Source organism: Halichoerus grypus, chromosome 10 (assembly GCF_964656455.1).
Source record: "Halichoerus grypus chromosome 10, mHalGry1.hap1.1, whole genome shotgun sequence".
In the NCBI taxonomy this organism is placed as follows: Eukaryota; Metazoa; Chordata; class Mammalia; order Carnivora; family Phocidae; genus Halichoerus; species Halichoerus grypus.
This window is the reverse complement of record NC_135721.1, coordinates 19420901-19436302: the sequence shown is the minus strand read 5'-3', so window position 1 is coordinate 19436302 and position 15402 is coordinate 19420901. Positions and strand designations below refer to the sequence as shown.

The following is a 15402-nucleotide window of genomic DNA, read 5'->3' as shown; positions in this document are numbered from 1 at the left end:
CCCCATGAAGTAAGTAGTGCTATCCCCATTTTACAGATGAGGACACTGAGACGCAGAGAGGTTAAGTGATTTGCCCAAGATCACACAACTAGTAAGTAAGTGTGAACCCAGATCTGACTCCAGAGCCATTACATCACACTGAGGCTCTGAGTTCAGAGTTCTGAAGTTGGTGTGCAGACCCAAGAGTCAGGGAACTCTGCCTAGCATCTTGGGGAAGCCAGCTTTGGGCTGTGGTACATAAATGGCTGTACCTCTTGCTGATGCTTGTGTTATTTTTGTATAAGTTCTTCTGAATTGTTCACTCACCCTCTGGTTCTTCCTGAGAAGAGCTTCACTCTATAGAATGTGTGTTATTTTAAGGTCTACTAACGAGAATTAAAGATTGATTGCCTCTAGGAGGTAGAGATGGAGGTGAGAAGGGGTGGGGCAGGAAGCTGTTACTTTCATCACAAGACCTTGTACTAGTAGGGGGTTTTTTTCATATTACTTTGATTTTATAAAAAGTCCTCTAAAGACCAGTAGCTATTGAGATACAATAGCAAATACTATGTATACACAAAAGAACACACTTTGTTATGTTAATGACTGTGAGATATATTATAAAATCACAAAACCTACAATTTGCACATCTGTTCTTTTATGTGAAGGTTCGTAATGAGTTTTACAAGGATACACAGGGTGTAATACTGGTCTATGATGTTGGGCAGAAAGATTCCTTTGATGCCCTTGATGCGTGGCTGGCAGAGATGAAACAAGATCTTGGACCTCACGGAAACATGGAAAATATTGTATTTGCAGTGTGTGCCAACAAGGTAACTGCTTTGGAAATGGTATGCTCAACTTTCCGGATTCATTATGGGAAGAGTGCAGCTCTGAGTTTTGGGGAACAAATGAAAAGAAAAGAAGTCCTTATTCTATACTATAGGAATCAACAGCTTTTCAAAACATACATCCCTAAAACAAAAAATAAAAACACAAACTCCCGTATGTCAGGATATTTATCCATTTTTTTCTGGTGCTGTATGTGGCGAAGGATATTGGTGGCTGAGCAGGAGAGGGGGGTCCTAATAATTACAGTCTGACCTGATTAGAGAAGGGACAATCATTAGGTGCAGCCTGGATTATGGAAAGGTATGAAAAGCAGACTGTGGCCCCTTGAGTGTGGGAGATATCATGAAGCCAACTTTCACAGAGGTGAGGAGCAGTTTTCTTAAAGGATAAAGTGGGAAGTGTGGGAGCAGCACTTGTCATTTTGCCACAGAAAATCAGTCTATGTTCAATATTGGCAAAATTTTTTTGTCTCTTTGGGTCCTCATAATTGTTTATACTAGTGCTGGCATTCATTTAAGAGTAGTTTTTGCCTCAGTAAAGGATTGATGAAAACCTCACAGGGCCTATACTAGTGGGTCAAGGTTGGGGTCTTCTCTCTGCCCCCCAACTTTCTATTTCAGATTGACTGTACCAAGCACCGCTGTGTAGATGAAAGTGAAGGGCGTCTGTGGGCCGAAAGCAAGGGGTTCCTGTACTTTGAAACTTCAGCACAAACTGGAGAAGGAATCAATGAGATGTTCCAGGTAAGCTAGCATTGTTTTGTTTGTTCCAAGGCTGACCATGCCAAATTTTAGTTTAAATTATGAGAAGCAAAAATATAATAGGAATATCTTATTAGAATAAGCTTGTTCTTTTCAGAAGCTGGTAAGAAAAAGATTAAGAGAGAGAGTGTGTGTGTGGTATCTGCCTGCTGCATACTTGAGACCAGACCTGGCTGATCGTCAGAATTACTTCGGGAAATTCTTCAAAATACAGATTTCTGGGCTCCAGACCTACTGGAAGCTTAGTGCTGTGATGGAGCTCAGGAATCTGTATTTTGAAAAAGCTTTCCAGGTGATTCTGACGATCGTCAAGTTTAACAACAGTTATTATATACTTACTTACAGTAGAACAAAGATTTTCTTTAAAACTACCTTTGGTTAATGGTGTTACATTTGCATGGTTAGATGGAAGCATTACTCTGGCAAAATTGCCTTGCCATAGCTAATATAATTCTATATTGTAGGGGTGCAGTTAGAGAATAGGAGACTGGCATTGCAGAGTCCAGCCAGTCACACATAAAAATAAGGTCTTACCCACCAAGTAGGCAATGGAAGGATGCACTCATATTGCAACCTGAATGGATGCTGATTTTTTAAAAATTACTAATCTTGAATAATTTTAAGGGAACAAGGTTTATTTGTTTATTTATTTATATTTTTTTAGAGAGGGATGGGGGAGGCGCAGAGGGAGAGAAAACCTGAAGCAGGCTCCATGCCCAACGTAGAGCCCGATGCGGGCTCGAGCTCACAACCCTGAGATCACGACCTGAGCTGAAATCAAGAGTCGGACACTTAAACAACTGAACCACTGGGGGCTCAGAACAAGGGTTTTTGTTTGTTTGTTTTTTTAAAGATTTATTTATTTATTTTAGAGAGAGAGAAAGAGAGAGAATGAGCAGGAGGGGCACAGGGACAGGGAGAGAGAGAAACTCAAGCAGACTCCGAGCTGAGCACAGAGCCCGACATGGAGCTTGATCTCATGACTCTGAGATCACCACCTGAGCCGAAACCAAGATTCGGATGCTTAACCAACTGCACCCCCCAGGTGCCCCCAGAACAAGGCTTTTTTTAAACAATAAATTATAAAGTCAACTCTTAATTACAGATACATTTGGAAGTAAGTGGTGGCATGAATTATGCATTTTTTTCTTATGAATATATCTGATATTTTGGGAATTTTTAGCATTTTAGATACTGTAGCTATACTATAAAGAGTTGTTCTTAATTATTGAGTGGGATTTTATTTAATCTTTTATGCTGAATTTCTTTCTCTTAAGATGTCACCACCCCTGTTAGAAGACAGGTTTCATCCTTGGCTGACAGGCTAAATTGGGCATCAGTAGCTTCCATTTCAAGACCAAATAAGGTTGATATTGACTTGCCACACTCTCTATTCTATTGAGTACATGAACCTGTGTGAGTTTGTACCTATTTATGTGCAATAATGATACTTAATCATTTGAATGTTGTTTTACAGTTCTGGAGAAGTGTACATGTTTCATCTCATTTGAGACTTTATGTGGCAGGTTTTATTCCCATTTCAGATGTTATAACATTTAAGAGTAGTGAAGTGACTTGTCCAAGGGGTATAAATAATGACTGTTGAAGATTACCTTTCTTTCAGCACTTTAAAGATTTGGTCCATTCTCTTCTGGCCTCTCCTCCAACTCCTGAGATGTTAGCACATGTTCTTACTCTTAGTCTCTTGTGCATAATGTGCTGGGTTTTGTTTTTTCCCCCTCTAGCCACTTACAAGAGTTTTTCTTTATCTTTGGCTTTCAGCTTTGGATTGTGTGTCTGGATATGGTTCTCTTTATATTTATCCTCCTTGGTGTTTGTTGAGTTTCTCAGATAGCTAGGCAGCTGTTTTTCACCATAATTTGTTCAAAACTTTTTTCACTTTATTTTCACTCTTTTCCTTCCTGGACTCCAGTTACATGTATATTAGGCCATTTGATTTTGTCCCACATCCTTGAAACTATGTTATTTTTCTTTCCTTTTTCTCTATTTTTTTCAGATCGCATAGTCTCTATTGGTCTTTCAACTGCTTTTAAATCCACTGAGTGAATTTTTCAATTCACTACTTTTCAGTCCTAGAATTTGCATTTGATTTTCTTGTGTAGTTCCTGGTTCTCTGCTGAGATCCTCTATCTGTTCACTTATTAAGACTATATTTTTCTTTACTTCTTTGAAATATTTATAATATTTTTTTAGCTCCTGGGGCGCCTGGGTGGCTCAGTTGTTGGGTGTCTGCCTTTGGCTCAGGTCATGATCCCAGGGTCCTGGGATCGAGCCCCACATCGGGCTCCCTGCTCCGCGGGAAGCCTGCTTCTCCCTCTCCCACTCCCCCTGCTTGTGTTCCCTCTCTTGCTGTGTCTCTCTCTGTCAAATAAATAAATAAAATCTTTAAAAAATATATATATATTTTTAGATCCTTTAAATTCTTTCTCTGCTAAGTCCAATATCTGAACCATCTTGTGTCCAGTTCCTATTGCCAGCTTTTTTTTTTCCTGACTATAGATCACATTTTCTTGTGTCTTTGTATGAGTAGTGCTTTTTGATTGAACACCAGACGTTGTGGATAATACATTGTAGAAGCTCTAAGTTCTTTATTTTCCTCAGCAGAATATTGTTCTTATTTCAGTGGGCAATTACTGACAGATTACATTCATCTTGCATGGGCTTGGTTTTTTGCTTTCATAGCAAGGATCTGAAGGAAGCCCAAAGTGTTGCCCAAGCTCTTCTAATTTGTTAGAACTCAGCCTTCAAATTCTGTCTCCTTTGCAGATCTTGTCAGCTCTTGGTTTTAGGTTTTGTCAGGATGAGTCTACTACCAAGCCATAGTCTTTCTGTGGTGTCTTAGCTAGATACTAGGGGTGCTAATGAGGTGGTAAGGCAATCTCTGCACTCTGGCAAGGTCAAACTGTAGTGTTTCCGGACTGCCTCTTCCCAAAGCACCACTAGACCTCTAGTGTATTGGTTCTATTCTCAATCCCATGGTAAGCCTCAGGTGATCTCACCCTATGTATGTATAGCCTAGACCTCAGCTACAGATTAGTGGGGAACCCTCACATGGACTTCTGGGGCCCAACTCTGCATTGCTCCTTCCTCTCCAATGCCCTACTCTGCAGATTTTAGTCACTTCAATATCCTTAACATCTGATCTCTGTCTCTTTAATTCAGTGGGACTTTGGGACTGCACAGACCAGCTGTGTGTGACATGGCCAGGAAATGGACTCCAGGTAGAAAACCAAGTGGCAGTATTGCACTTGCTGTTGTCCACTACCTGAAAATAGTTGCTTCATATATTTGTCCATTTTGATAGTAGTTAATGGCAGAAGTTCTAGTCCGGTACCCATCACTCCATCATGGCTGGAACTCAGACATGGAATGTAAATAGACTTTTGACTTCCATTCTACTGTTCTGTATGCCACACTACAGCCGGCCCTTCTAAACCATGTGTGTTATGAGTGAATACTTGTGTCCTCAGAAGTCTGTGAGTGTTTATATTTTAGTTTAACTTATAAACTGGAAGAAAACCTTACTGATACAGAGCACAAGCAAACATCTGTGAACTGTGATGACTTTTAGGTTGTTTTTATCCTTTCAGATACATCTTGGGTTGCACTAATGGATAAATTAGTCTGTTTAAAAACAGGCTAACAAGGAATGTAATAAAACTATTATGTAAGCAAACACTTGGAAGAGTGCTTTCCTGCTGGTTCAATTTAATAAATATTTTCTTTGTTTCCTATAAACTTATAGACACTTTATGTCAGAAAGGAACTTAGTTTTGTCTTATTCACATTGTGAACAGAGAGTAAGATGGACTAAATCATGTTAACTCTACTTTTGTCTTGGTATCTAGTGGCTTTTCCTTTGGCACCCTCCTCACAAATCAGGGCTTCTTGTTTAGGTTGCCAAGTCTATTAGCTATTACCAGAGATAAGGAGGAGTCTAAGAAATAGAAAAATTTTAGACAATAACAGGAGCTATGGAAATATCTGAAAAAGAAGAGGAAGAGATTAAAAAAGAGATTTTCAACTTAAAAGCAGTATAGTGTATTAAATGAGTCTTTTGAGCAAAGTTATCTAACAAAAGTAACAGTGCACAGAGTATGAAGTATGAGCAGGATCAAAAAATAGTTTTCACTTCGAAAAACATCAAAAAAATAGGCAAAGAATCTGAATAATTTACAGAAAAAAGAAAAGCACTAAGCATATGAAAAGACATTCAATTTCACTTATAATTTAAAGAAACTCAAATCCAGACTGCGTGCTGCACAGAGGCTTGACGAAAGTGAGGCTGTACGAGAATGCCCCAGAGTGACCGGGGGTAGAGGAATCCTTGTCTGACACTGGGGTGGGGCTGTAAACTGGCACAGCTGTTTTATGGGAAGGTTGTCAAAATCAAAGATTAAAATGCCTGTACACTGTTATTTAGTACTTCTCCATTTAGGAATTTATCCTAAAGCAGTATCTCCACAAGTGCACACACACACACACGCACGCACGCACACAAAGTATTCATTAAAGCACTGTGTGTAGTAGCAAAACCTGGAAACAATTGACTTGTCTAAGAAAATATGGAGTTGTTTAAATAAATTAAGATATAGTCACACAGTGAAATACTGAACAGTCATTAAAAAGGATGAAGAAAGTGTCTATATGTACTTTCTCTCTAGAGAGAGAGTCCACGATGTATTTTTTTAAACGATTTTATTTTATTTTATTTATTTTATTTTATTTTATTTTGATTTTTTATTTATTTGACAGAGAGAGACACAGCGAGAGAGGGAACACAAGCAGGGAGAGCGGGAGAGGGAGAAGCAGGCTCCCCGCTGAACAGGGAGCCTGATGTGGGGCTCGATCCCAGGACCCTGGGACCATGACCTGAGCCGAAGGCAGACGCTTAACGACTGAGCCACCCAGGCGCCCCAAGATTTTATTTTTTTAAAGTAATCTCTATACCCAATGTGGGGCTCAAACCCACAACCCCAAGATCAAGAGTTGCACACTCTACCAACTAAAACAGCCAGGTACCCCTGTATTTTTCTGTGAAAAAAATGCGAGGAGCTAAGCAGTATGTTTAATCTGCTTTCTTTTATGTCAGTGTTTAGTGTGTAAATGGATGTACTGGTATTCTGATAGAAAATTTTTCTGGAAAGATACTAAAAAAATATTAACAATGGTTACTTCAAGGAGAGGAACTTGAGGGGCAGGGAGACAGTTTTCATTTTACATTTTTATTTACTATTTGAATTTTTCTAACAGTGTTCATCTACTACCTTTTAACTTCAAGTGTGGTTATTTGAGAGTAGGATTATGAGCCATTTAAATTTTATTCCTTACACTTTTATGTGCTTAAAAAAAACACACAAGCATGTGCATACACACATAAACACACAGGATAAAAGAAAAAAATCTTCCAAACTGCGTATTTGCTTTATGGTGAATTTTAAGTTATTGGAATATATTAAAATTCTTTAAGTTATGCTTAAAAGGAATTCCAATTTTCATAAAATCAGTTCTACTCTGGGATGATTTCTTTTTGCAGACCTTTTATGTATCCATAGTTGATTTATGTGAAAATGGCGGGAAACGTCCTTTCACGAATAGCAGTGCTAGTTTCACCAAAGAACAAGCAGACACCATTCGCAGAATTCGAAACAGTAAAGACAGTTGGGACATGTTGGGAGTCAAACCTGGGGCCTCAAGGTAAGCAATGCTCTAGGATATTAGTGCTGAGTTCTAGTCTGGAGAAAAACTCAGCTGTCAATATCGTAGGTCTGATATATCTTCTTGTAATTGGCTGGGAATATGAAGATGTGTGGAAATGCATTAGATTATGTAATAACTCTTCTTCAGTGAATTGACTGAATGCCAGAGAAACAAAGTAGAGGGTACAGTGGCCTGATGAAGGAACTCTGTAGTGTATGTGCATGAGTACTTTCTGGAATGGTGTGCTCTGCTTTTGTCTGTGTTGAATAGGAGCCTTGAAGCAGATGTAACCTTAAAAAAATACCTTACAAAAGAGAATTCTTAAATCATAGAATTTTAGAAGAGGAAAAGAATGTTAGCAACTTATCCAGACATTTCATTTTTTAGGTGAGAAAACTGGAATTCAGCAAGACTAAACACATGTTCAAGGACCCTAGGAGTTAGTGGTAGAATTGGTTCTTGACCTTGAACACTGTGTGTCTGCCTGGCTCTGTCTCTTTCTGTGGCCCTCAGAATCCTGCTAGGTCCTCGTCTGTGTATGAACTTACGTTAAATGGTTTTATTTTTAGCCAAAAGAAATATTTGGGAGGAAGAGAAATACAATCGCTATTCTTTGTTGCTTGTGCAAGAATAAATCCTTGTTCGGTATGGTTATGTAACTTTTAACAACAGAACACTTCTGTTACTGTACGTATTATGATTTTTATTGTAATTATAAGGGTTCTCAGATCTTTTTATTTTGCACCATAACTTTCCTCCCCATTCTTCTTCCTTTCTACTTTGTCACCTTGATTCCCACAAAAAAACAGCACGTATTGAAATGCCTTGTTGGTACCAATGGCATTAAGTTTCTCTTTTCCATTTTGGTCTCATAGCCTATCTTCAAGCCCGGAAGGCGAGAGGGCAGGGGAAGAGGAAGACAGTTACTGGTCACCTCGACTTGCCAGGCCTTACAAAAAAGGCTTTAAACACATGAACAGTTCGGATGATCTTGTGTATATAGCACAGTTAATTGGTGTCTTTTAAATGTCCTTTTGGATTTCCATAGTCTCCTTCTAACGTCTTCTGTTTCACCTCCAATCGAGATTGGCTCTAAAAGGAAGAAACTTTACTTATTAGTTAACTTAGAACATTGTTTATTAAGGAAAATTCCTTATTTATTTACTATGTTAATTGGAATCTATCAAAATGTATGGGACCTCCATAAGTTCTCTATCACTGACCAGTATAAACATGTGCTTCTCTTACCTCTGTTTTTCTGGGTCTAATTTCGTATGGCAGTGAGCACATTTGAGCAGAACCTAAAAACAGTGTTTTAAAGTTATAAAGAGTTTTAATGTTTGTTCAGTGCCATGTTTACTGTTCCTGAACGTTAAGAAAATCTTCATTTTCAGCAGAATTAATATATTTGTTACTTTGTTAAATGAATTTGTTAATACATTTGTTATTTTGGAGAAGAATTCTGGCAATTTGAATTTCTTCAGAGAGGGAGAATATGATTCTTGTTAGTTAATATCAAAATTATCTATGTAAAAAAGGCCAATGCATGTTTCAGAACAAGCGAATTCAGGATTTGTTTAAGAGCAGAAAGCAGAAAAAGCCTTCCCCAAACCTAGAGGACTATGAACATGGCCCTATGACCTCAGTCTTTCCAAGTGGACACCCAAGACGTTCCATCACATGCAAGACAATCAAAGATTATCTCTCTAATTCAGAGAGCCAAATAGAAATCCTTCTGATAAAACATAAAGGAGAAAAGCTAGGGCATTTGGGAAAGCACCATATCCAGGCTTATAGGATAACTGGAGCCCTAAATTACAAAAAGAAGGTAGGAAATCAAACTATCTGGTAAGGACAGAGCTAAATCTGACCAGAGGAGGAGCTGGGTACTTAGAAGCTTCTGGAGGCCTGACACCAGAGGATGATGAAGAGCAGGGAGAGGGGCAGGTGGTCTCCAGGCTCCTCCCCAGCCAGTCCCTGCTTGTTGAAGAGCTCAGAAGCCTAAAGACCCCTCCTGGAGCTCTCCTGCTCTTTGGGAAACACTCACTGTAGTGCCCCTTTCCTCTCTGGGTAATGTTCTCTTCTCTTTTGTTTCTTCTTCGGTCTCAGGAGCTCACTGGAGCTCTCAGGTACCCCCATCTGGAGCATCCCTTACTGGATCAGTGGTGTCACCATCTTCCCTGAGCCTCAGTGTCCCCCTGACCCTGGAACTCATTTCAGCCCCTTTTCTTCCATCTCCTCTATCTGCATATCCAGCTCATCACCTGCCTCTGCCGATTCCTTCTGTGTGTTATCTCTTAGCCACTCTTGATCCAGACTCTCGTACTCATGCTTGGCTTCTCGTAGCAACCTCCTACCCATCTCCTGACTTCAAGAAACAGCTTCCTCAGCACCTTTTTTTGGTCATGAAACACCTACTGATATCATTGTTTATCAAATCTACTTTGTTGTTGTTGTTTTGATTTCAAGGCCCTTCTCTTACTGACCCCTGCTTCCTGGCCAACTTTGTTTTTCTTTTTTTTTAAGATTTCATTTATTTATTTGACAGAGAGAGAAACAGCGAGAGAGGGAACACAAGCAGGGGGAGTAGGAGAGGGAGAAGCAGGCTTCCCGCGGAGCAGGGAGCCCAATGCGGGGCTCAATCCCAGGACCCTGGGATCATGACCTGAGCCGAAGGCAGAAGCTTAATGACAGAGCCACCCAGGTGCCCCCCAACTTTGTTTTTGTTACCCCCCAGCAGTGTCCTCGTGGAACTTCATGCCGTGGCCATGCTGTTCCTAGTTCTTAGTCTCTGCCGGCTCTCTCTCAGTTGCGCTGTTTCCCCACTTCCTTCAGAACCCCACCCCAGAGGCCTTCCCCGATCACCCTGTGCCCTCATTGCTTCAGTCAGCAAAGATTTGCTGGATGCCTGTTCTGTGCCAAGGACCTTTCCATGAATCATTCTTTTACCAGGCATTTTCTTGGTGTGTCGATACTCCACATTGTATTTCTTTTTCTACTTGTCGGTAACATATTATTTATTTGTTTATTGTTTGTCTCCGAGTCCTTTAGTCCCACTTTTGAGAAAAGGTAGTGATGATTTGGGAGATGCTCACTGCAAGAGATGTGATGTAAGTCCAGACAGCCAAACTGCCATGGGTGGGGGCTGACCCTGTCACTGACATAGAGCTTGGCTTCTTTCTCGTAGGGATGAAGTCAACAAAGCCTATCGGAAACTCGCTGTACTGCTTCACCCCGACAAGTGCATGGCGCCTGGTAGTGAAGATGCCTTCAAAGCGGTTGTGAATGCCCGGACAGCCCTCCTGAAAAACATCAAGTAGGAAGTCAGAGAAAGGGACAAGTGCGGGCCTCAAGTACAAACTGTCCCTAGAAGTGAAATAACCAACATGAATTTTTTTTCTCCACAAAAATCTTACTGCTTTTTTCTCTTGTTGTTATTTGTAAATTAGAAATTCAGGTGCCTGTGACCATTTCACAGACATTTTACAGAGCGGTGAAGAGAACCAAGCGCCACTTGTATGTATAGTTCATTTCCTATTTCCAAATAATCTGAATTTTGTTCCTCCTTCGTTTGTGAGCTTGGTGATGGTAGCATCCCTCACGCACTTGACTCAGGACAGTCCAGGAGGTTTCTGGAGGGAGGAAGGGGTACAGGAGGACCCTTTCGCTTTTTCTTTTCCTTTTTTAAAGTTCACTGGAGAAGGAGACAGCAGAAATAGAAGGAAACAATATCAAAACCCTGAAAGTTTGGTGGGACCTCACAAGCAAGTTGCTCCTTTTACAAGTTCCTTAGGTAGTATTTGAACCATCGATCAATCTATAATTAATGAACTCTTGAGAGAGAGCCCTTTGGAAGTTTGTGAATCGAGGTGAAACAGTTCCAAATTGAGCAGCCCTTTGAGGACATGTACTCTGTCCCCTTCTCCAGCCACCAGGGGGAGAGACAAGTTAGTCCTAGGAGAGTGGGGGCAGTGGCAGCCATGAGTTCTGGGAACACTGGCTGCTGCTGGTCTTGCCCCTGGATCTGAGGCCTCTCTTTAGCCGTGGAACGGGGCTGGCGGCAGCAGGGAGCATCGTGCGCCCGGGAAGCAGGCGTCAGACCCCACAACAGACGTGCTTGCAGCTCACGCGAGAGCTTGTGTGCACATCCCCGAGGGCAAGGCCTGAGGGCACAGCCGGCCCGTCGTGGACTGGTCTGATGCCCCAGGAGAGCCTGTGGGGGAGGCTTCTGCCTTTTCTTGTCTCTGCGTCGTTTGCCACGGAAAGGTAGGAAAGCCTGTGGCACTCCTCCGTAAGCCAGGCCTCTTCTTCACTTCTCTACACAAGTTCCTTCTTTTTTCTCTTCTCTTTCTCTCTTATTTTTTTTTAATATACCACATCTGTCATTTTTCTCTTCTTGAATCCCTGGCTTTTGGCCACTGCGTCTTCCATCCTCCCTTACGAGCCTTGACCTTACAGTCCTCCCTTACAAGCCCTGGTTGACCAGAGACAAGTATGGATCCTTTGGGTGTTGGTGGAGGGAGAGATCTTAAGGCCTGTGTGGGAAGAATCTCTAATTTTTGCTTGGGCTCCATATTTCTAAATAGTAATATTTTTAAACTATAGATTATGAAAGCTAATTTCACATAGAGAAATGCTTTCTTTTGCCATAGTTTCCTCCTCAATATCCAAGGAATGGATGAAGATCAAGTATATTAGGACTGGCCATTCTTCCAGAGCTTTCAGAACTGGTCCCACTGTTTGACCCATTATATCGTCAATCTCAGTACATTACTCATACTTTTAGCTGCGACCACCCTGCACTGATTGGGCTTTAAGGTACATAGAATGTGAATTTTAAACAGCTATCCCATATTGATCACCAAATAGCATTCACCTTCTACCCAAGAAGAAAAGCCACTTCGGTTTAATTCCAGCCCTCTGCAGTCTTCTGGATTCTTCTCCTCTCCAAAGCAGCTTCCCTTTGTGTGGCTGCACTTGGGCTGCATTGAGCTTGTTGTCAGGAAACCAGAGCCTTGTTTTCTTATATGACTTTTCATCTTGGTGATTCTGAAAATGCTTCTTTTTTACGAATTGAGTCTAATTGAGTCTAATACATGATTTCCTGGGGATTTTCCTCTGGACTTTTAATTTTAAATAGCTTCTGGGACTGCAAAACTCCAACCAGTTCCAGTTCTTCTGAATTTAAATTTTGCTTAAGGCCTTCATCATGCCTAAAGTAATTAAATGTAGGTCTATTCTTGCAACAGAACTAGACTCAAATAAACGAGGGATTGTGCATGGTAGTGTCAGCCCAAATTGACATGACAGCTCACTGAGTATGTGGCCCTGTATGAAGCCTGTGCCAGTTTTCATCACTGTTACTAAAGACCAGATTGGTCACCTCATTCAACTACATTGTGCAGATGAGCAGTTACAACAGAGTTCTTTAGTGCTTCCTTTCCTATATAGCGAGTGACTTGTTGAAATTTAGCCTGATTTTGGTTCTTAGGTCTTGGAACTCAGTTCCCAACACCTTCATTATTAATGTTAAGGATGGCCATGAACTACTTCATTTATGTAAAAGAAAGAAAAGAAGAAAGTTAAGCTTCAGGGTCCTAGAATTTGTCTGAGTGCCATAATCCTTGAGTAGAATATTAAGGGATAATAAAGCATGATTTGCAATGCAAAGTTTTTTGGTACTAACTTCATACAAAACTTTGTAGACCTCTGTGCACTAAATTTATATTCTCAGTGCAAATATGTACTTTGTAGTTCAACTTTATGAAATTCCTTCAGCCAGTTAGGATTTTAAAATACATTGCCGAGAGTAACAACTAGCAGAATCATTCCACTGGCTAAAAAAAATTTGATGGAGAATCTTGCTTTTCAGAAAAAAATAAAAAGTTTGAACAGTTCTTATAAAAGCCATTACTTCCATGTCTGAGTCATCAAGAATGAACAGTCTTAAAGCTTGTTAGAAATCCCTTGAGACATTTCTAACTAATTGCCCATCCTACCTAAGCACTTTAAAATATACCATCCCTCTGTTCCCCTTTGGGGCTTCTTTGGAATTGATGTTCTCAGCTGTCAACAGTTCTACTTCAGCCTTGTCATTTCGAGTCTTCCCATACATATGTCCTCGGCTCTCTTGGCCTGTTAACTTCAAAGTCCAGGCCTCGAGTGGTGTGCTGCTGCTACCCAGGGTAAATTGCTGGAACCCTGTCGCTGGCACACTGTTCTTTAAGGCTTACATTTACCTCAGGAAACTTACTCTAGTGTGTTCTCATGCGCTAAATTTTCAACTGGTAATTCTTTATACCCATAAACCAGTATCTAATTCACTGCTAGTTAAAAGAGCCATAGATAAGGCAGCTAGATTTCTGAAAGAAAGCCAGAGTAAGTAAGCAGCCCCTGTCAGCCCTGAATCAGTACCACAATTCCTCATAGAACAGAGACAGAATCTCGAGGGGGAGGGAGGTAGTTCAGGCCCAAGTTAGAAAGGGTGGAGCCGCGTGCCGATTACCTCTGACAGTGACAGTGACAGTGACAGAGACCTTCTCAAAGGTACTTTCAGTGGGTGCTGGAATGTCACTCCCTTCCCCACCGCACTCCATCCAGCTCACTCTGAGTCTGCCAACGTTTCTGCAAAACTTGCGAAAATGAGTTTAGCTGCACAAGAGAGCTATCCACCTTCCATTGCAAGGTTTGCAAAGTGAACAAAGGTTCACACTTCTCATATTTGGTATTAGCACAATTGTAAGACAGTCGGTAACGTTTGTACGTTGGTTTTTCCGTTTAACGTTTCTAGAGAAGACAAAAGCTTAAATTTGTGACGTGGGGAAGTTAGATTGTGTTTAACAAGCAGTGCGATATTAGGCCGTGCCAAAAAGGCCCTGGTGTGAAGTGACTTGTTTGCAGGTTGGACGGTTTGGGTTAGTGTCCTGCATCGATTTCCCGCGGGGTGTTCGTCCCCTTTGACTGTGAATGCGGAGTCTCAAAAGAAACCCTTAGCTCTTACGAGGTAATTTACATATTTACGTTCTGTTGAAATAACTGAAAATGTTAAATCTAACAGTTGTTTATGTCTTGTATAGAGAGTGTCATATGTATTTAAGTTGTGTATTTTTATAAAATAAAGCCAAAACTCAAACACCGGTCTGTGGGCTGCACTTTTTTGTTGAGACGCTGGTCTTTAATGTAAAACGTACTAGTCTAGAAGCAGCCCAGTCCCTTACCAACTGAGACCTTACAGAGGACCTCTTGCTTGCGTTTCCAGTTGGGAAATGGAGGAAATTTTATTCATCAGTCCATCAGATAATTCTAACCTTATTAAGTCATGGTGCAAGTGTTGTGATCTCTTAAAGATACTAATATGATGTTTGCTTTTTTAATTCAGATGAAACTTACCATCCTATTTTAATAATGCAGCTCTCGGCTGAATAACTTACTAATTCAGTTAACTGGTCCCTGGAAACAAGAATCCTTAAGTAACAGACTGTTGTGAACCCCGGATTTGAAAGTGAAAGCCTCGCAGGGCCCACCGCCGAAGGCAGTGTCTCTCGGGAGCCTTCACACGAGGGCTGTCATTTTCATTATAAGTGATGTATGTTCTCACCTGAGAACACACGCCACTCTTTCGGGGAACTGCTCTACTCGCTCCAAACTGCTAGCATGCTTTCAAGGGGAGCGGCCAAAATCTCCTCTGAGCCACCCTTTTGCTCCCTAGCCACCCAGATTGGTCCGTGAGATGGGAATGTCACCCAAGCTGAACCAATTGGCATCCTTGTCTGGGATTTTTCTCATTAGAGCTGGGAAAACAAACTTCCTCTCAGGAGAGGAAGTAAGATGGGAGAGTCCTGCTGATGCTGGAAACTGTGATTCTAATGTCCTGGAAAACATTCTGAAAGAATGAAGCAGACATTCATAAAGAGACAGAGTCCTGATGGCAAAGACTTGCCTTCTAGTCCCTGAGGTCCCCTGAGCTGGTTGTCCAAGTCCCTATGCCACCCCAGAATCCTTCCCACAGACCTCCAACCCATTTCCTGCTTGGGCTAGCTGGAGTTTGCTTTCCATTACTTGAAACTAAGAAGATATTGGAAGATAGTAG

The 15402-nt window shown here is 41.1% G+C and overlaps 1 protein-coding gene across 2 annotated transcripts in view; it reads left to right on the top strand.

Annotated features, from left to right (window-relative positions):
* DNAJC27 (DnaJ heat shock protein family (Hsp40) member C27) overlaps nucleotides 1–14449 on the top strand; it is a 29614-nt gene extending 15165 nt beyond the window's left edge. Inside the window, exons 4-7 of one of the 2 annotated variants that reach the window (XM_036086122.2) lie at nucleotides 648–812; nucleotides 1452–1574; nucleotides 7150–7310; nucleotides 10501–14449. In XM_036086122.2, coding sequence (XP_035942015.1) covers nucleotides 648–812; nucleotides 1452–1574; nucleotides 7150–7310; nucleotides 10501–10633 — 582 coding nt within the window. In that variant the 3' untranslated portion in view covers nucleotides 10634–14449. The remainder of the gene's footprint in view (nucleotides 1–647; nucleotides 813–1451; nucleotides 1575–7149; nucleotides 7311–10500) is intronic. The other variant, XM_036086123.2, reaches the window with a different exon arrangement.
* Nucleotides 14450–15402: the final 953 nt, after the last annotated feature.